At 51.0% G+C, this 20,788-nt stretch overlaps 1 protein-coding gene and 1 non-coding gene across 3 annotated transcripts; both read left to right on the plus strand.

The window, feature by feature from the left end:
- The first annotated feature begins 763 nt into the window (after window positions 1–763).
- Window positions 764–19,499, plus strand: LOC122367774. Of its 2 annotated transcripts, none has more exons than XM_043341179.1 (17): window positions 764–1,245; window positions 3,022–3,153; window positions 3,564–3,825; window positions 4,125–4,251; window positions 4,512–4,637; window positions 4,848–4,979; window positions 5,913–6,050; window positions 6,250–6,362; window positions 6,585–6,716; window positions 7,934–8,127; window positions 8,559–8,670; window positions 8,920–9,050; window positions 9,409–9,515; window positions 14,294–14,396; window positions 14,574–14,716; window positions 15,130–15,307; window positions 18,722–19,499. In XM_043341179.1, exons 1-17 carry the CDS (start codon window positions 1,042–1,044, stop codon window positions 18,845–18,847), a joined length of 2,460 nt encoding a protein of 819 aa, XP_043197114.1. In that variant the 5' UTR covers window positions 764–1,041; the 3' UTR covers window positions 18,848–19,499. The 2 variants fall into 2 exon arrangements, with proteins under 2 accessions (XP_043197114.1, XP_043197113.1); XM_043341178.1 differs by having other exon boundaries at window positions 776–1,183.
- Trnaa-cgc lies at window positions 14,904–14,975 on the plus strand. Its single transcript has one exon. It is a non-coding gene; the product is annotated as a tRNA-Ala (tRNA).
- Window positions 19,500–20,788: the final 1,289 nt, after the last annotated feature.

The following is a 20,788-nucleotide window of genomic DNA, read 5'->3' on the forward strand; positions in this document are numbered from 1 at the left end:
CAAGAACCACCATTTCTTGAGTGTATAAAATAAAATTTATTTCAAAATGGCTGTAAAGTGCTTTATTTACGATATTTGTTTTAAAAAAATGCTGATGTTACATGCATTTTAGGCAGGGAAAAAGTACTCTAGGCTACTCTTTGGCTAATCTACCGAGTACCTACATACTCAACTTTCTACCTAAACTCGAACAACTGACCCGCTAGCCAACTTTAACATAAACAATTTACCAAAGTAACATTTTCTATCGGATGGACTTGAATTTGACTGAATGATGCAGTTATGTGCGAGGTTCAACGCCGTCGACCATGCCATGCCAAAGCTTATCGTCCGTGTGTAGTAGTGATGGGTCAGTGTGACCCGCTTTCAATGGCTTCAACTTATTTTCTGTATTTTCTTACAATAGCGGACAGTAGTATATCCAAATTTCCAGAAAAAGAAAATGCAACATGTTAATGTATTCATAATCCACACGGGTCTGACATCGAAGTTTTTCGACAGGTTAGAAAAACGGTCAAGCGAAAAATACTGCCACTCTAATTAAAAATCAGATTATCATTTTTAGCCAAAATGTTTTGAAATGAAAATTATTTTTCTTTCAATTTCCATGAAAAAAAAAACAGAGAGAAAACTGTTCCAATCGTAAGATCAAGGCTATGCCTAAACCAAAAAGTGGTAAAGTGGTGCATCAGCAACAGCTGAGCAGATACGATTTTGTACACATTTGGTAAACATAATACCTTGAGTGTAAACAAATATTTTCATTCATAGGGCGCGCCGCGCGGCGTTGATGGATAGAGATAAGTCGTCTTACCGCCCAATAAATTGTCATTTGAGGATGCAACATTCACAGTGCACCAGTGAAATAGCAGTTTAATGGTGAAGTCATGATGTGAAGCGTTTGCCGCTTTTGTAAATGCCCATGGACTGAACTCAAACTGAAGCTGTTACAGTTACCGGTTGAGGTCACAACACTCACACGGTCTCGGTTCACGGTTGTTTGTCGTGAATCAAATCAGAGGAATAAACTCAAGAAATGAGATGGCTGTGGGAGAAGCATGGACGTTCACTTCCAACCTACAGAATGATCATGTTTCTCTTTTACTTTTTAATCCTGAAGATAAAACATATTTGTTCAAGAACATGCAAGAGAGGGAGGTGCCGCACGGAACCTTCCTTCCGGGTGGGCCAACCACCGTAGCATTGAATACATGGAACAAGGTCATGCAAAGCAAACTTAGCGAGGTATAAGTTCCTTCTTTTTTGTTGTAGGATGGGATTGAATGGTTGAATTGATGAAAGGTAAATGTCAAGTTTAAGTCCTAAGAAGATTTCATTGATAAATTTTTCATATTTTTACATTATTTGACATCCTGAATCCAAAAATGATACTCATATGTCTCGCAAATAAAAGAAAAAACATAATCAAACCTGACCTAACCTTACCTACTTACATATAACCTACCAACCTACAACCTACAAACCTACCCTAACCTAACCTAACCTACAAACCTACCTACCTACAACCTAAAACCTACAAACCTACAACCTAACCTAACCTAAAACCTAAAATTTTTGCTGTTTCATATTCGTATCAAAAGCGCCACAATTGTAGTTAGGACCTAAACTTGACATATACCGATGAATGACATGACATTGGGACGATAATTAGGCAGGGGCCAGACCATCGCCATACCAATGCATCAATATTGCAATCTTGTGAAGATTGGAGATCTGAGGCCAGTTTTACCAGCAGGAGAATAGTCGCCTGCCAGAATGTATTGCCCAAAGACCGCTTCACACATGGTAAAGCCCTATCTGCTTACATGCCGATCATGTTTATGCTCTGTATGTGAAGGGATCTTTAGGCAAAAAAATTTGGCAGGCAGCTATTTTTCTGTTGATAAAACTGGCCTCTGTACTTTTGAAGTCTTTCTAGATTTTAGAACAATAACTTTGATTGAATTGTTGCTTTAGATAAATTATCCATCAGTAGTCATTTTTCTCATGTGACTAAATGATCAGGTGCAATTGGAAAACATATCAGTTGGGCAAACTAGACCTTTGGAATCAAAATATGGAGGCATCAAAAGATTGATTCCTTATGACCATATTTGGGCATAAATGCAGACCATTTCTAACTTACCAATCACATAAATATAAGAGAGTGTTTCAAGAAGGAGCATGCCTGATCTTGAACAGAAATGTTGGAACTATCTCCTAAGCAAAATAATATTGCTCCTTTCATAACAATTTGAATTATATAGGTAGTGAAAGGCAATCAAGGAATTGATTCACTTTAAACAGATAATCATAATATTGATTCCCCATCAGCTGGCTAATCATTATTTTGATTCACAGGTAATGTTAAGAGATAGGCAACAATGACTTGCAGGAATACATCATTTATCTTGCTATTGTTCTCATTCAGTGGAATCCTCAGCACCACAACAGATACCTATAGCATTGTTGTACTTAACCTTCACTACATTTGATAACAATTCACAATTTTTAAATGTCAAGAATACAAAAACTGAAGCAACAGGTAAAAACCATATAATAAATATAAAAGCACTAGAACAATGATAATTAGGGGTTAGAAAATTTCATTTTGCCATTTTACACAAATACTGATTGTTTAGTATGTGATTCATGATACAAAAATAACATACAGTGTGATTTCCTCAAAACAGCTATACATGATGGACAGTGGCTCTGTCTTTTTCCCATTCACAAGGCCAAAGGGACAATTTCTTAGTGTTGAGGTAACACTTTTTGGAAACCTACCACATTTTTCTACCTTTTTAAAGAAAAATATCACCGTCATGGGCCTTTTTTCAACCGTAACGATACATTTGAAGTCAAAAGTGTACCCAAATGAATCAAAAAATTGATTCCATGCCCATATTTGGTCATGGCTCCTCCCACCAGAATCAAATTATTGATGCCTCCATATTTTGATTCCAAAAGTCTAGTTTGCCCAACTGATATGTGTAGCTGACAGTGCTCTGTATGTTACAGGTTGCTGGTTCCTGTGATATAAGTCCACATCTACTGAAAATTCAGAGGTTCTTCATCCCATGCTTGTCCAGAGCTATCAGCCATGTCATCTTCTACATGCCAATCAATGCCAAGATCAAAAACAGAACAAAGGTACACAGGCATGCAGAAGTGATCTGCTGTTGAGTAATACCAATGCAAGGAATGAGTTAGCTATCAAGAATGCTTAAAAAATAGGTACTTCTTATTTCAACGAATAATCTTGCTCATATTTATACCTACTGTGATAGCAATTCCTGAAAACTGGCCTATTCATTTTCATGATAATTTGATAGCCCATCAGCTTCATGTTATGCTTTGTCACATATTTTTTTTTTGCCTTTGTTGTTTTATGAAATGATCTTCTTTGCTTTATTCATTCAGATATCTTAAGGTCTAAGGAAATCGGTTTAATTGTCAGCCTCCAGCTCAAAGCTCAGATCAGCTTAGTATTCCTACTTTGAATGCTAAACTTGCTGAAAAGCAGTCATCGCACTGATGTTTCTGACCCATCCTGGCTCCAGGCCAAGCCCGGCCTGCGGTGGCTGACGGCCGCGCAGGCGCGCGCCTCGGTCACCGAGGGCCAGCTGATGGCAAGTCCCGAGGTGCTGGACTACATCCAGCTGGCCGAGGCGCGGCAGGCGGGTGCCAGCGATGCCGCCGGAGGCTCTGGAGACGTCGCCCTGGACGAGAAGGGTGGCAGCTACATCTACGTCCTGCCGGAGGACAGGGCGGTGAAGCTGCCGCATGAGGCGCTGCTGGAGGCTGCCCAGCTCCTGAAACTGGGTAATCATGGGCATAGGCTTTGGTATGGTCGGTCGTAAAGTCGGTGAGCGTAGCGATCGGGATCTGACTGTTTGCATCGTCTTTTCGCCGTGTGTCCATAGTTTAGCGATCGATCAGTAAAGACGGAGACGTGCACGGCAGTCTTCTGCAGTTTCACATATTTTGTTCTGATATAAAATATTTCCTCTTCCAAAACGCTAGAAATGCTGTGGTCAGCATCTTAATTTTTATCGAAATCGCCGATATTTGTTTCGGTTCTGTTTCGTTACGCATCACCTCTCCGTCCTGTCTGTCCCCAGAGCAAGGTCTGCTGTACGAAGAGTTTGTCCGCCGCTGCTTCCCGTGCCTGTTCATGAACTTCTCTCGGTTCTCGGACCTGGTGCAGAGTCTGGGATGGGAGCAGGCGACGCACAAGGACCTGTTCAGGTGGGCAGCGTTGTTCCGTGGGGGTGGCACAGCTCGGCAGCGCCCAATCAGGTAAAGCTTTGCAGTGGATGAATGGGTTATGCTCGATTTTTCCCACAATTAATCGCTGAATCATGATTGGCTGCCGTGTTATTATTGTCCAAAATCGTTGACCTTTGTTATTTTTTCTTTCTGACCCATTTCCAGGAGTATAGACTCACAGAGCCGCGGCGCTCTGACGTACCGTGACCTGTTGCTGACCCTGTGTGACCCATTTCCAGGAGTCTGGACTCTCAGAGCCGCGGCGCTCTGACGTACCGTGACTTGCTGTTCGGTCTGGCGGCGCTGGAGCCGTGTACCCAGCACGGCGGGCCGCCGGCAGAGATACGCTGCCGCTACATCTTCCGGTGAGCACGCGGACGGTGAGGGTGACGGAGGAGAGATGGGAGGAGTGTCAATGGAACTGGGAGTGGCCCGGTGGACTCTGCAAATTCCTGCCGATGACAGGGAGGACTGTAACGTACGTGTTTTTGAAGAGGGAGCTGAGTCATAGGGGCACTTTTCGTACTGCGATACGACCGTTTCAAAGCATTTATCACACGCTCTTGTTCTCACAGGTACTACGACAAGGATAACGACGGCCGGCTGGAGTTTTCCGAGTTCCGACAGATCGTCAGCGACATCCGCCGCTTCAAGGGCCAGAGCGTGAACAAGGAGGAGCTGATGCTGGTCACCGAACAGAGCGCCAAGTGAGAACGTGATTACCTGGTCGGTGTCGACAGAGGGAGGGGGCATGGAGCAAGTGAGATGGTTTCTTCTACCTCGCCGGCGTTATGAAACACCCCCGGGTCGCCTGCTTTATGAAAAAGGTCCCGGCCTTGCGAGGGTTAATATTTTCCAGTGTTCCTGGTACTCCTGGGATAGTTGTCGATATGGGGTAGTGCGGCGTGCATCCATTCCGTGTTGTAGTTAGCTATCGACGGGGTAAGCGATATGGGACTCGGGAGGCGAGGAAAATCGGTTATACGGGTGGGTAGATAATCGCTGCAAAATGTTGTCCTTCTTTGCCGTGGGGTGTGAATACTCGACTCCCCACCTGCCCACCCGCAGGGTATTGGGTGCAGTAAGAGTAGGTTAACTTCGGAGTGGCTCCGCCCAACCTTGATTCTGATCACTACCACTCTGGTTCTCTGCCAGTCAGGGCTGCGGAGTCGGAGTCGGAGTCGGAGTCGGTCGGAGTCGACAGTTGTGACCGGAGTCGGAGTCGGAGTCGATTTTAGAAACCCGAGCCGGAGTCGGAGTCGGAGTCACCGAAAATCTGTCGAGTCCGCAGCTCTGCTAGGTCTGCGGAGTCGGAGTCGGGAGTTGGAGTCGGTCGGAGTCGACAATTCTGCCCGGAGTCGGAGTCGGAGTCGGAGCTGGTTTTTAAAAGCCGGAGTCGGAGTCGGAGTCGCCGAAAATCCATCGACTCCGCAGCCCTGCTGCCAGTGGATGTCACCACTCACCAGAGTACGGTAACTCTCCCACTCCCCTCCCACAGGGTGTTTGGCGCCGAGTCCAGTGAGAACCTGACGCTAACCGAGCTCCTACCCCCCCCCCCCTCCCTTCCCACAGGGTGTTTGGTGCCGAGTCCAGCGAGTATCTGACGCTAACAGAGCTCCTACCCCCACCCCCTCCCACAGGGTGTTTGGCGCCGAGTCCAGCGAGTATCTGACGCTAACCGAGTTTCTGACGGGAGTCGGCCAGTTGAAGTTCCGAGGTACCTCGCTGCTGCTGCGATCTCCCCAGTCGGTCAGCGCCTTCCTCAAACAGCGACAGAGGTGGGTTGGTGGAGTGAGGGGTCGACCGTGGAGCAGGGGAGGCCGGTGTGAGTGTGTATGGTGTGGGGGTTGTATTAGGCAAGGGACAAGGAAATGTGTTTCATGTGCGTTGGGCGCTCATTTTACGTGTATCGGGCAAGGGGCATCATAATGTCGCCATCTGTACTCGGACCTCTAACACACCGCTCCGTCCCCGCAGCGCTGCGGACCGCCCCGGCTCGCCGGCCGGGGGACGGGTCTCCCCCCGTCCGTCCGTGATGTTTGACCGGTCACCGCTGCACGCCACAGACGGACCCGAGAAACTCGAGGAAGGTGAGAACGGATAACGGCAAGGGAGGTGGTGTGAATTGTTAGCTGAGTTGAGGAAACAGACGTGAAGCAGAGTGTGTACTGTCAACTTCAACCTGGTTTACTGCAAATTGTGCCGGAGCTCCATGAACACTGAACATTTGTTACTCTATCATCTAAGCCTTCAATAACCCCTCGAGCGCCAAAGCCCCATCCGTTGACCGCCCTTCTCCCCCTGACCGTCAGTCTCGGCGGACGGTCCGTTCTTCAGTCCGTCGGCCGGCTCTGAGGGAACAGAGTACGAGCTGGCCACGCACTCTGTCCGGGTCCGGCGCACCGGGACCCTGCTGGACATCAACGCCCTCTGGGACATGGAAGGTAGGCAGTTTAGGCACCCTCCTGGATATCCTGGCGCCCTCTGGGACATGGAAGGTAGGCAGTAAGCACTCTGCTACGTTCTATACGACAGGGAACCGTGCCCGACTTCGAATTCTCTCCAACAAAAAAAAAAATGTATTGACAGCTTTTTCATGCTTCATTTTCAATACAGCGCATGTTGTTTGAGTTATGGGTCGTGATGTTATAGCATATGCTTCTTAAAACATTTTTAATGATTTCCTTTGATGCGTTTGTTTCCTGATTGTGTTGTGAGCAATTCGTTCTCTCCAGACGAATTATGTTCCTGAAGAGCGCTGCATCTGCTTCGAGTGATAAGCATGTATCTGCATCCCCACCAGCCAGCGTGTGTCAGTGTCTGGCTCCATGTACCCTTGTGCGTGACATTATATATTGATCCACCGCCACTGGTCCAGATCCGTGGTTCGAGAGCTTGTCGCTGGGAAGTGAGAGAACGAAGAACGGTCAGTGGGCACACTGTCGTGTTTATGGGCAGTGCCTTAGCTCGACTCAAAAATCTATAGACCTCTAGTGATTATCTAGTAGTTAGCCCTCTTGGAATATCTAGCTCAGCTGTTCTTTTTGACGGTCGTTGTAGTCGAGAGCAGCTGTATTTTGGGGTAGGCAAGATGTTCCACTTTTTGATAAAAGAAAGCATAATCATTGTCGCATCGAAGTATGCGTACCTTTTAATTAGCAGTAATTCAGCATACACTTATACAGTCGAAATATTCTCCGAACACGTCGTGTACGCCGAAGTCGGCCATGAAATAATTCGGCTTATGTTGATTGCCTGCAGGATATCTGGTGATTCCTGTTGATTCTATAGTAGCTTCATAGTTCTTCGCAGTATTGGTATTTTATAGTAATGGAAGTGTCACTTTTTTCAGTCTGGGCACCATCAGGTAGTAGAGGTTTCGATAATTTGTGTTTCAACTATTGTACACATTTTGATGTATTTTCACATGTTATTGCATTCTAAAACAAGTAAGTACTTCATTTCATTTGTGTCTTATATTACATACTTGATTCCATGAAACTCTTACCCGAAACGATTGCTTCGTGGCATTTGCATTGCATCAGTAACTGCTCTAAGTGAATGTTGAACAGCCTTTAAATAATGTATTTTTCGTCTCCACCGTCCCATCTCTTTCTACCCACACACTCGCACACTTCACCCTTTCCCTCTTCCCCATCAGACTCGTCCACCATCTCGGCGTCTGCCCGGCTCAACAAACGCTCTCGCTGGGAGCGTATCTCGTCTGTGGACAGCTTCAACCAGAAGTCTCAGCCCAACGAGATGCTGAATGGGCTGCGGTACTTCGAGCGTCCCGTGAGGACGGACCAGGCCGCCGGAAAACACGCCGCCAAGGAGCCCTTCCACTGGGGAAACGTGAGAACGGGGGATTTATTTACTATTTACTATTTACACAGGAGACATGGGAGAGCACAGAGAGTAGCTCTCCTTGCTCAGATAACTCGCAGCGTAAATCGCTGCGAGTTACGCTACGGAACTCTGAGAGCGGTAATCCTTTTGCTGAGCATATTAGTGTGCCTTGCACTAAGAAAAACGATGTGGACGAGGCCGGGCCGCAGAAGCCTGTCCACTAGCGAAATGAGGGTATAGGGTTGGTTATTTATTTTGTTTGTGGGTTTTCACTGGTGAGCTCATACGGAAACTCACTGCTACGGAAGATAAAACTGTGCAGTAGTGATTATAATAATATGGACCTGAGTCACTTATCTACCTTTTATTCTACTTGAGCTGGCTGCTGAGTTCGGATTGTCGTATGACCGCCCCCCCCCCCCCCTTGCCTCGTTCAGGTGGACCGGTCGGTGCTGGCCAAGTGTCTGCTGCAGATCTGCCACCTGGTCAGGGACATCCTGGTGCAGGAGCCCCGCCTGCTGCAGCTCAAGTCGCCCTGCTACATACTCGGTACGCTCGCTGACCCCGACTATTTGGCGGTACGGATATGCCATGATGCGTCATGCAATTTGCATGAATATCAACATTTCGACTCTTTATTCTATTAAACTTTGCTGATTGTGATTTGTGGTGTCGAAGAACTTTATTTTTTCATTCGTCCACACATGCCCGCGGTAACAAATTGCGAGAAACTTTTTTTGAAGCGTGTTGCTCTTTCTTGCACCAAGTTCAACCTCTGACCCAACCGTCTCTCGTCAGGCGATATCCACGGCAACTTCGAGGACCTGGTGTGCTTCGAGAAGTCTCTGTGGCGCCTGGGGCCGCTGCTCACGCCGGCCAGCTTCCTGTTCCTGGGGGACTACGTGGACCGCGGCGCCCACGGCGTCGAGGTAGGGCACGTGGGTATGGGGAGGTATGAGATTAATCAGATCGAAGTATGGCGCAGTGAGGCGTGTATGCTGCGATCAGAGGACTGATTGTGAAAGCAGGGAATGTTTGCGGATGCGGTTAATGTCATCAGTCATGTGTCGGAATGGATATTTTGCGTGAAAATGTGTGTGATGACTGGTCCGTGTTATTATTTATAAAGGATCAGACTGACTAACCTCTCCCTCTTGAACTTTAGACGGTCATGGTCGACCTGTTCTCGTAGACCGTTTCTAAGCTCGCTCGTATTTGTCAGGTAGTGTCCTCTCTACTTCTTCCCGTAGACTGTCTCTAACATCTACCTACCGTCTGTTCTGTCAGGTAGTGGCCTACCTGTTCTCGCAGAAGCTGCTCTGTCCCAACAAGTTCCACCTGCTGCGGGGAAACCACGAGGTCCGCGAGATTCAGCAGACTTTCACCTTTCAGAAGTGAGTGGTCAACCACCAGGTGTTATAATCTCTCCAATGCAGTGTCAAAATGGGACATCCCAGCATTGACTTGTCAATATGACCAACGCTTTTACTTGTTCGACGTGATCATGATATGGAATGACAGCAATGCGATCGGTAGATATTGCGGTGAGCTGCAGCCTGTAAGTGTTCTATGAAGCATTTACTTTCGCGCTCTCCCCCTGTCCCACTCATTGGCTATGTGTCAGGAACTCAGCCCGACTGTTCGATTCCCCTCTCGCCTCTGGCCTTTGTCCAAATCAAATCTAACCAAAAGACTGTGGATTTGGCTCCTCACGTCTTATTGCCACGATATGGTCAAGCAAACAGACAAACAAAACTGTGCAATGCAATGACTTGATATTACAATGTGACTCGAATGCGACATGAGCGCAGACGCTACCCGTAAATTGCCTCCTTGAAACCACGGTGAGGCCATGGGTACGAGTTAATTGCCGCAAACATGTAAATTAGATTCCGGTAGCCAAAGGAGGATCATGTTAGAGGTAGGACTGCAGTCCCACCTCTTAAGATTTTGGCTGTTCGGCGCAATTTAGTTGGTGAGCTTCGAACAGGACAGTAGTCCCATTCTCAACAGCGTGCAACAAATTACGCCGAACACGTTGCCGCGGAGCGAGCGGACAAAAGCCGGCACATCAGTCCGACTCCGAGAGCCACACCACACGGACAACGTCCCGGTCCCGACCGATTCTCCTGCCAGACTGCGCCGCCGCCGCGGCGCCGGCCCCACATCACCGCCAGTCACGTGATCCACGGGTCACCAATCAGCGACCGCTCCGCGCGGCGCGGCCGAGCGCCCGCCGGGTAGACTGCGCCGCAGCGCTGCTCGCTGCAGCAGCGGCGGCCAGCCGGACGGCCCGGCGGCCGTGAACAAGTAACAAATACTAACATTTCTCCCCACCAAAATGTGGGAACTCTAAAGTTAACACATTTTCAACAAAAACGCGCACACATGTACATGCAGGCACACTTCACTTCACTGGCCGCACGCGAACTTGGTTGCGGCTATCGTTGCGGCAGTCCTTGCGGGCCTCGTCAGTCCTCCCGCAGCTGGCCATGGGTCCTTGGACCGGAGGCCAGCGTCATCGGCTGCGTCCTCTTTTTCCTCCTTTTCCACAGGCGTGGGAACGCTGGGAAGTGATGCGGTGCTTCCGGTGGTGCAGGCGTCCTCCAGCTCCGACTCCACCTCCGTCTTGGGTCGTCGCTCCTCCAGCGGCTCCGTAGACGTCGTCTTTTCGGAGACGGCTGCCGGCAGCCTCCCAGTGTCGGCGTTGACAGGCACCGTCGGGGCCGCCGGGGCGCTACAGCACTCCGGCTCCGGCCCATCCCGCTCACAGCAGATTTGTCTATCTCCCCATGGGGAGACGAGGAGGGCTGTAGACCCTGACTCCGGGCCACAGCCCAGGAGTTGTGTCCGCCCGGCGACAGCCCGGCTCCGCCCTCGCCATTTTGCTTTGGGTCATCATTTGTCCCCTTGACGGAGAGAGTCATCTCCCCACCTTTATTTATCAATGTTTTATGTTGTTCACCACACAGGTGAGTCTTTTCTGCATTGAGCAGCTCTGGCTGCGAGGTTCGCGCCTTTGCGGAACCATGATCGGATGGTGAGCGCTCATCCGACGTCAATGTCATCGTCATTTCACTGGAACAGCCCACTGGCTCGTTCCAGCGTGGCTCAGGCAGCATGCCGTTCACTTCCATGGCGGCCTCATTCTGGCCGACCCTGGTCTCAGCCAGACTCCTCACCTGTCTCAGCTGACGACAGTGGGAATTCTGGTGACCGGGCTGATTCAGCGAATCATTGCCGTGGTACCCGTGAAGCGCGTAGCCAAAGACCGTCTCTATGGCCCGCAGACCCTCTCCGATCTCAATCTGCCTCCACAACACGACACGATACAAATAATCGATGCCGATTAGGAGATCCACCTCCCCACCGTCAAAATCGTCGGCCATCAAATCCGGCAGTCCGGAAGGCCCAGTGGGTGGTGAGGTGGCTGGGAGGGGTGAGCATAAGGTCTCCGTGCTCCACATCTTTAACGTCACGGGATCGCCACCGAACCGACTTCGGAGCGTCACTTCAATTCGTTCGTAAGGTCTGGCTGCTTCCGTCCGTTCCTGGAAGCCGGAACAGGCAAACATGCCCGTTCCTTTTACAGGGAGCCCCAGCTCCCCTGCCAAAGAAGTTCTGATGTAGGAGGCGTCTGAACCTCCATCAATGAGGAGGCGTGCCTTTCGCTTGCCTTCCGGTCCCTCGACATCAACCAATGCCGTCAGGAAAAACGTTTCTTTTCCAGACATGCCTGTGGCATTGTAACGTCTGTGGCCCTGGAAAGCTGAGTCATCGGCTTCGGCATCGGACTGACCACCCTCAGTTGTGGCCTCCACAGGGCAGAAAGGTGGAGCCTCAGGCGACAGCCCGGGCCTCTCTTCACCGATCTCCTCATGTGGGGCAGCCCTCGCAAAGTGAAGCAGCGAGTGGTGCTTTCTGCCGCAGATGGCACACGAGTCGCCACGACAGACTCCGGCCACATGACCCGTCCCGAGGCACTGATAGCAGGCTTTGGAAGCCCTGGCGCTCTTCCATCGGGCCTCCACTGGGAGCTCCTGGAACTCAGCGCACTGGTCCAGCCGGTGGGAGCCGCGCCCGCAGCACCCGCACAGCGGCGCACTGGGCTCTTTCCCTGGGCGCGCCATGCGTTGGGTGTGCTCACTGATGACGCCAGACGGCGCCGAGATTTGAGCATCGGGTGAGACAGCATTAGCTTGGCCTCCCCTGGCCGACTCTCGGATTCGCATCTCATGTTGCAGGAATTCCAGAAACTCTGAGAAGTCGCTGCTCTCTCGTCTGGCCCACTCGAGACGCCAGCTCTCTGGGATTTTATCTCTCACGACCGGCAGCATCAGACTGGAGAAACTGTCAGAACTGACTCCCAGGGTCCTCAACGCGCGAGTATGCGCCATCAAATGATCTAGGAGAGACCTCATCGCCTTCAGGTCATTTTGTTGGACCGACGGCATGCTCAACATGTCTCTCATTAAGGTCTCTCGAACCAGGTCATCACGCTTGAAGCGCTCTTTGAGAGCTGACACAGCTTCAGCATACCCGCCGCCTGAGACGGGTATGCCCTCAACGCATCTCAGAGCCACTCCAGCCAGGTGCGATTTAAGCACCACAAATCTCTGGATATCCGCGAAGCCAGGATTGTTGTGGACCGAGATTTCAAATAGTTCCCAGAACTCAGACCATTTCATGATGTCCCCGTGAAAAGTAGGAATTTTCACCGAGATGGAAGACTTAAAATCAGCGTTTCCCGACACAGTCGGTGGCTCAGCCTTTTCCTTGGCTTCCTCAGCCCTTTCAAGGCGGGTGAGGAGGCGAGAGCCAAGAAACACCTCATCCTCCATGGTCTGCATGTGACCAGAATCATCTGCCTGCCCTAGCTTGTCGAGCTCAGCCTGAGTGCTGTGCAGCTCGCTCTGCACCTTCTGAACATGGTGGAGCTTGAGGGCAAGTAGGTCTGGGTCCAAGTGTTTACGATCACATTCTCGGTAAATTCGAAGCTCATTGCACAGTTTCGTGGCTTTTGAACGAAGTTTTGTTCTCGTACTCAAAAGTTCATCCATGATGTGACAGGGATCCAAATTAAACTTAAATTCAAATATAAAGCGGACTGTATGTAAAACAAATTATAGCAAAACCATCTATCCGGACATCAATCCGATCAAGCGGAACAAACCTCAATTTCATGAGAGGAGAATTACAGCAAAGTAGGAATCAAAAGTCAGTCCAATCGCCAAGACGGTAGTCCCAACGAAAGCCAGCCCAATCGCCAAGACGGAAGTCCCAACGAAAGCCAGTCCAATCGCCAAGACGGAAGTCCCAACGAAAGAAAAGACGATCCGGCCCGGAGGACTTATGTCAGGAACTCAGCCCGACTGTTCGATTCCCCTCTCGCCTCTGGCCTTTGTCCAAATCAAATCTAACCAAAAGACTGTGGATTTGGCTCCTCACGTCTTATTGCCACGATATGGTCAAGCAAACAGACAAACAAAACTGTGCAATGCAATGACTTGATATTACAATGTGACTCGAATGCGACATGAGCGCAGACGCTACCCGTAAATTGCCTCCTTGAAACCACGGTGAGGCCATGGGTACGAGTTAATTGCCGCAAACATGTAAATTAGATTCCGGTAGCCAAAGGAGGATCATGTTAGAGGTAGGACTGCAGTCCCACCTCTTAAGATTTTGGCTGTTCGGCGCAATTTAGTTGGTGAGCTTCGAACAGGACAGTAGTCCCATTCTCAACAGCGTGCAACAAATTACGCCGAACACGTTGCCGCGGAGCGAGCGGACAAAAGCCGGCACATCAGTCCGACTCCGAGAGCCACACCACACGGACAACGTCCCGGTCCCGACCGATTCTCCTGCCAGACTGCGCCGCCGCCGCGGCGCCGGCCCCACATCACCGCCAGTCACGTGATCCACGGGTCACCAATCAGCGACCGCTCCGCGCGGCGCGGCCGAGCGCCCGCCGGGTAGACTGCGCCGCAGCGCTGCTCGCTGCAGCAGCGGCGGCCAGCCGGACGGCCCGGCGGCCGTGAACAAGTAACAAATACTAACACTATGTCCGACCGCTCAAACCGGCCGTTTTATATCTCCCTAGTATCAAAGAAACCCCGATGCCCTAATATATCGTCACGAATTCACCATTTCTACTCCTGTCTTTCACCAGGGAGTGCATCACCAAGTTCGGCAAGATCACCGGCCCGGAGGTGTGGGAGGCCGTCAACGAGTGTTTCGACGCCATGCCGCTGGCAGCAGTCATCGACAACAAGGTACGACGTGTGTCCAGAGTGTTTTGGGTGGGTGGGGAAGCTGAAAACGTCAGAGACCGGTGCGGGTGCGTGTTTGCGGGAGGCTTTGACTTTGGATATTTTGGTTAGCTTCTAAATCGATATCTTGATGCTTTTGATGAGGCAGAGGTTTGTAAACAGTGTCGATTCCGTTCTCAGATATTCTGCGTGCACGGCGGCATCCCTCCCCCAACCATCGACGGCGGGAAGATATCGGCCATCAACCGTATCCCGTGCCCGCTGCCGCGTCCCGAGACGCAGAGCCCGCTGGCCTGGGAGATCATGTGGAACGACCCCATCAGGTGAGGGCTGGCGCCGATGTTTGGGAGCGGGGTGGGAGAGAGCTGCTGGTTTGCGGTGAAGGGCCATCATTGGAGGCTGGAGCCTGGAGCTGTGGTACGCAAGATTGTGCTGTGCTTGCAATGATGCTCACAGGAAGCGTCTGTGGTTCTTGGTCCTATTCTGTGTCATGCTCGCCCTCCTTTCATCGGGGGTGTAGCTCAGTGGTAGAGCGCTCGCTTCGCATGTGAGAGGCCCCGGGTTCAAACCCCGGCACCTCCAACCGTGTGTTTTCCGTTTGCCGTGACCGCTCGTCCGCTCGTCTCTGATTCTCATAGTTCGTTGAAATCTGCTGCTTGTGGCTCACTTTTGGTGCGGTCATCTATTGAAATTAGCCCGTAAAACACTCATTACAAGCCGCTCCCTTTTCCGGCAGTATGGGGGCGGTCAGCTCTGAGACACTGGACGAGCTGCGGGAAAACGACGGCTTCATCGACAACTACCGTCGCGGCACGGCACACATGTTCAGCAGCGAGGGCCTCGACCGGTTCCTGGCCCGCAACGAGCTGTCACACGTGGTGCGGGCGCACGAGGTGCAGCAGGCCGGATTTCAGGTGGGTGCACGGTGGGTGAGGGTTGCGGAGGGGTGTAGGATAGGGGATAGTGCTCAGCGTGCAGATGGGTGCGGGCTGTGGAGGGGAGGCCGGGTGCATATGAGACGTATTCAAGCGTTTGCTGTGTGGTGCGCAGGAAGCGTTAGATGCCGACGAAAGTTGTATGACCTGGTAGCGGCTACATACTTGTTATCTGCGTGTTCAGTACTGCAGTGGCTGCTGCGCAGGGCTCAGAGTGTGTGGATGCGGGAGTTCAGAACGTCACGGATGTCGTGCTCGAGGTGCAGACCAGTGGTGTGTCGGGTCCGGTAGCTCTAAATGACTGCTAACGAGTCGGATTCTGAGGAAGCCGATGCGTCGCTTGTAAGTAGCTCGCAGAAGCTTGTGACAAACAGCGAGAATTGGACCGGTTTTTGAGGTTCCCAAATCAGATTAATGATAATGAATGTTTTATTTGTACCTTAGTTCTATATGCTGCTGAATAGGGTGCAGGTCTCGCAGAAACAGGTCTCTCCACTTTCATATACTTACCATCCGAAGGTACAGCCTTGCGCCTACTTTGCGAGCTGCGGCCCACCCTACCCTTCACCAAACACCTTGACAGGTCGCTCCCTGCTTCAACCGAAAACCTGTGCCGAATTCCTCCAGCGATCCTCCCTGCGATTGTGGCGTCGCCGAGTCGGAGGCCGGGCAGCCAAACAGCTCTGGGCGCCTATCGCGCGGCCGATCGAACCGCTTCGCTGTGCTCCGGAGGCAGCCCCGCCGCCCACCGTCCGCTGAATCGGGAGGGTTTCACGCCAGCCGGCAGTGGACGCCAGGAGATCATACCCATGCGATGGAAATGAATGTGGTGGAGGTTTGATCTTGCCGGCGCTTTCCTTGTTTCGTGTGGTGGATATCAAGCAGCTAAGAGGCAACAGTGGAGTGTTGCGTGAGAGGATTTTGTGGGATCGTGTTGGTTTTCGCCCCTGTAACCTTGGCAAGGTTGTTCACTTCATCCCGCTCTGACCTTATCACCAAAGCTAAGTGTAGCGTGGAAGCCTTCGTATTCTTTCGTGCCTGAATGATGTAGCAGCGTGGCATTGACTTCAAAATATCGCCGTTCGATAGACGCTATAGTTCACTGCATCCCTAACAATACAGAGCGAGCTCTTAAGAGTCCGACCGTGTCTTATCACAAATGTATGTATCTGAGCCGAGCTGAGCTGAACTTTGTCTTGTCAACGGCGATCTGCCACCTTCGCCTATGAAGGGGGGGTTGGTGCGACCCCCCCCCCCTTGGCGTTTGAAAACAGAGCGTCGTAGAGCTTAGCGGAAAAGACCAACGGATTGCTCTCGCCGAGATCTCGCGATTGGTGGTATATTTTTTGATCCTAGGTCAGCATTTGACCTACTTTTGACCGGTCAAAGGTCAAATTTTCGGAAAATAGACTTTTTTCAAGTTTCCGCGGCGATTGCGGCAAAATGGTGGGAGATAGCGACTTGAAACCTTCACTATCGTGTTCCTTGATCTATTCCCTATCGTTTGGTATGTATTTCGTTTCCCTAGCTCTAAAAATGGCGCGTTGGGAGCGCCGGAAGTCGGCAAGGTCACAGTCGGCGGCAGAAATTCGAAAAATCAAAATTTAAATTTTTGAAATCTGATTGTATTTTTGGGATTTGGGAGGTCCATTTGCTCCCTATAGAAGCTAATATTGCTGCATATTCCCATTGAGGTGACAAGAATTAGCAAAATAGTGGTTCGGGCGCTTTTCAAAAATAGTACCGGACGCTGTTCCTCTTGTGACGTCATATCTCCGTGACCTGACCTGACCCGGTCAAGTTTCTTATACCATATGATATCCAATACTTGCCCCAACATGCATGGGAAGTTTCATCACGATCCATCAACCGATGTCCGTACCACCGGCAGGAAACCTCGGGCGTTGGCACTCAGTTTGTGAAAATCCGGCCGGAGGCTGTTCCCTTTGTGACGTCATAACTCCGTCACCTGACATGACCCGGTCAATTTTTTTTTATCAAAAGATGCGCAAGGTTTGCCCCATAAGGTACCCAAAATTTGGCGGCGCTGCGCGCCGCCGTTTTTGCACTATTTCCGAAAAGCCTCAGGGGGGGTTGCACCAACCCCCCCCCCCTACATGGGCGAGGGTCAAACCTACGATCATTTGTAAAAAAAGCACCTAGCCTACCTCATACCTGCTGTCCGTATCCTGGGAGCACCCGACAGCACCACAATTACTAATTTGGCTGCCTCTACCGCTGACACAGGCCGCTGCCGTGCCATGTTTTATTGATTGGGGCGGTACGGGTATATCGGCGACGATGTCGCCTGTCGGAGGCGGTACCGCTGCCGCCGTCTGCTGATAGTGACGTCAATGGAATGCTCGCTGAGTGCCGAGTGACCTCGCCTGGTGCCACCCGCTCATTGCTGAGTGCCAACCGACCTCTCCCCTCTGGAATTTCCACCGGTGGACCCCCTCTGTCGAGCGCTGGAGGTTCTCCCGCCTTGGGATAGTCCGGTACCGTCCTCCGTAAGGCGCCGTGCACCCCGTTTGTGTCGTCTCGCCGTGCGTCACTGGCGGCGCCCGAAGGGAGTGGCCCGCCGGTGATGTCACGTGCTAAGCAGTTGGGGAATGTCGGAGCCGGCGACACGGCGAATGGCAAGGTCGCCGCCGGCCGCCGCTGGGCGCCGCCGGTGTTCGTTCAAACCAAGGCGGAAGGATGCGGGATTTTCCTCGTGGTGCCGGCCGCTCGGCTAAGCTCCCGGCTGCGGCGTGGATTTCTTTTCAGAAGCGTTCGTGTGGGCTTGGTGTGGTAGCTGGCGGACCTGCGATTTTTAGGGAGCCGGCGACTATAAAGTGATTTTTCGTCAGATTATGAACGGTAGCCTTGAAGGACGTTGCAGCAGTTATGATGTGCATTTTAAAACAATTAATATTTATTTAATTTCCCCTTACACAGACATGTTTCGGACGAGGTCTTTGCCGGGTATGGGGTGTTCCTGGCTCTATTTTCTCCCGTTCGTTCATGTTGCCTGTCAGGGGCCGGCGTTTCTGCGTCGCCCGGAGCTGTGAGAGGAGGGCTGTATTGTAATGGTGTTTGTGGGTACATATTGCCGTTCTTAGCTTGCAGTGTCTGCGTCTGCCTTACAGCCGACATTGCTACTTTGTCTGTCCCACAACTGACTGTGTTATGTCCGTCCCTTATCTCACAGTGTTTTTGACCGCTCCACACTAACAGTACCCGTCCTTCAGCTCACAGTCCACAGTGTGTCCGTCCCTTAGCCCACAGTGTCTGTTCCATGTCTCACAGTGTGTTTGTGTCTCCAATGGAGACACAAACACATGGAGACTCTCCATGCCTCAGTGTGTCTGTGTCTCCACGCCTCACAGTGTGTCTGTATCCGCCCCTCAGCTGCAGCAGAAGGGCCGCCTGCTGACTGTGTTCTCGTCGTCCCGCTACTGTGGCGGCTCGAACGAAGCCGCCTGTGTGCTGGCCGACTGCCACAAACTGCGCACCATCCGGCTGGACACCGCCTGAGGGCACCGCGGGTCACTCGGGGTCACCGTCAAGGTCAGACGAGGTCGGAGGTCAGCTGAGGTCACAGGGTCATATAGAAGGTCAGCGCAGACTGTTTGACGATGGGGCAGGTTCGCCGAAGCTGTTGTTGGAGAGTGACAGTGAAGCGGGGCGCAGTGCGGACGCGTGTCTGGTGACCTGGGAGGGTCATAGTTCAGCAGAGGTCAGTTGTGAAAGGTCAGAGGCGGACTTGGGTCTTGTGCCCAGCGCTGGCGGACAAGGATAGTTTGGCATGGCGTGATTGGGGATGCGACCAGAGACCGCCGGTTGCAGGAAATGTGAGGAAGGAAAGAGTAGGAGCAGATTCTGACCCGGCATATCCACGAGATGCACCCACGGATGCTAAAAGGTGAAGTTTTGCGGTGTTGCTCTCTAGCAGGTATGATTAACTTTGTGATATCCGCCATGAAATAGTTAGTTCGACTTAGGAGTAGCTTGGATTGTGATCATGTTGAATAGTTCGATAAATGAGATAGCAATATGAGAAGTTCAAGTTACAGATTTCACGGTTTTATGGCGGGAAGGTGGCGTCGCCGCTGAAAGTAAATTTTGTCGTTTTCTATTGAAAGATTCACATGGTGCCATGTCGAAACTTCCACAGGGGATCAGATGATTGTTGTTGAATGTTGGCATTTATGATATTCCGCTGCTCACAAATCTGGAAAGGCTTTACTGTCAAACTTTTAATGCTGTCCTTAACATTAAATCGCCTAGAGCTTTAACCCTCGCCGGACCTATTGGTTTTCTACATACGCGCCGGCCGAGGGGGGGGGGGGCGGGTACGACCCCCCCCCCTCGCCGTTTCGCCCCTGGTGGAGCTAGCGCGTCGCGGAAAAAACGAGCGTGTGCGCCGTTACGAGACGCAGAGATTGGTACCCGATTTTAAGGTCCTAGGTCAACCGGTGACCTCTGAGGTCAGGTCAAGTGCTCCAAGGTATGGTTCAGTTTTTGGTGAATACCTTCGCAAAAAACGGCCGCAGAGCGCCGATTTTGGCAGCATCGTGTTCGTCTCGCTCAGGCGCGTCGAATGATATACTTTTTGTCCGGGTCAGGTCAACTTGGGGTGTTGACCTCAGGTCAAGGTCAGGTCAGCACCCCCAGGTCACGAAGTTGGTTGAAAGAGGTCATGTCGCATATCATTCGATTCGGCAGGTCTTCCTGAGTCCATTGGTGGCTTTCCCGACTCGCTAGCTCAATTTGATCAAGAGTTATTGACGAAAAACTAATATGACCTTGATGACGTCATAAATGACGTCACGCAAGGTCAACATTGCAAAAGTGACGCATCTAACCTTGCAAGGAGTGCATAAAATCACGATTCTGTGTGCTTGAGATAGTTGGAGATCGTTCCCGGCGCCAGAATAGCAGTTTGAATTTTTCCCCATTGACTTATAATGGTGAGGTCACGAAAATGACCTGACCTCATATGACCTTTAGGAAAAATCCGAGATATACAAGTTGTGGGACTCATAATGGATACTAGATCCTGCAAGTTTCATTTCCCTGTGACATCTCCTCTGGCAGTGAGGGCGTTGCGAAGTTGCGACATCTGAAGACCGTGCAGAGGTTCACTTATGACGTCATAGGTCAGTGACCTGACCTGACCCAAAAATGCGGTTGGTGTCAAAAGATGCGGCTTGGATCAAAGGTCAGGTATGCCAAGTTTCAGCTCTCTATCGCCAGCGTGTTCGGAGCTATCGCGAAAAAACCCTATGGGGGGGGCGGCACCCGCCCCCCCCCCCCTCGGCCGGCGAGGGTTAACAAGGATCTTTCTATGATCGTGGGTCGACCGAGGCTATGCTAAGCAGCCCTGAATGGACTCATTGTTTTAGTGTGTTGTCCAAAGATCCGATGTACCCTAAACGCTCAGCCACCAATTCCTTACAGGGTAAAGAAACTGCT

Source organism: Amphibalanus amphitrite, unplaced genomic scaffold (genome assembly GCF_019059575.1).
Source record: "Amphibalanus amphitrite isolate SeventyFive unplaced genomic scaffold, NRLGWU_Aamphi_draft 000895F_arrow, whole genome shotgun sequence".
Classification (NCBI taxonomy): Eukaryota; Metazoa; Arthropoda; class Thecostraca; order Balanomorpha; family Balanidae; genus Amphibalanus; species Amphibalanus amphitrite.

Excerpts from the sequence above, each read along its gene's own strand:
- LOC122367774 (XM_043341179.1), top strand. The coding sequence starts at position 1,042 with ATGGCTGTGGGAGAAGCATGGACGTTCACTTCCAACCTACAGAATGAT. Across the intron at positions 6,363-6,584 it reads ACCCGAGAAACTCGAGGAAG|TCTCGGCGGACGGTCCGTTC; the intron begins GTGAGAACGGAT and ends CCTGACCGTCAG. Across the intron at positions 8,128-8,558 it reads AGCCCTTCCACTGGGGAAAC|GTGGACCGGTCGGTGCTGGC; the intron begins GTGAGAACGGGG and ends TGCCTCGTTCAG.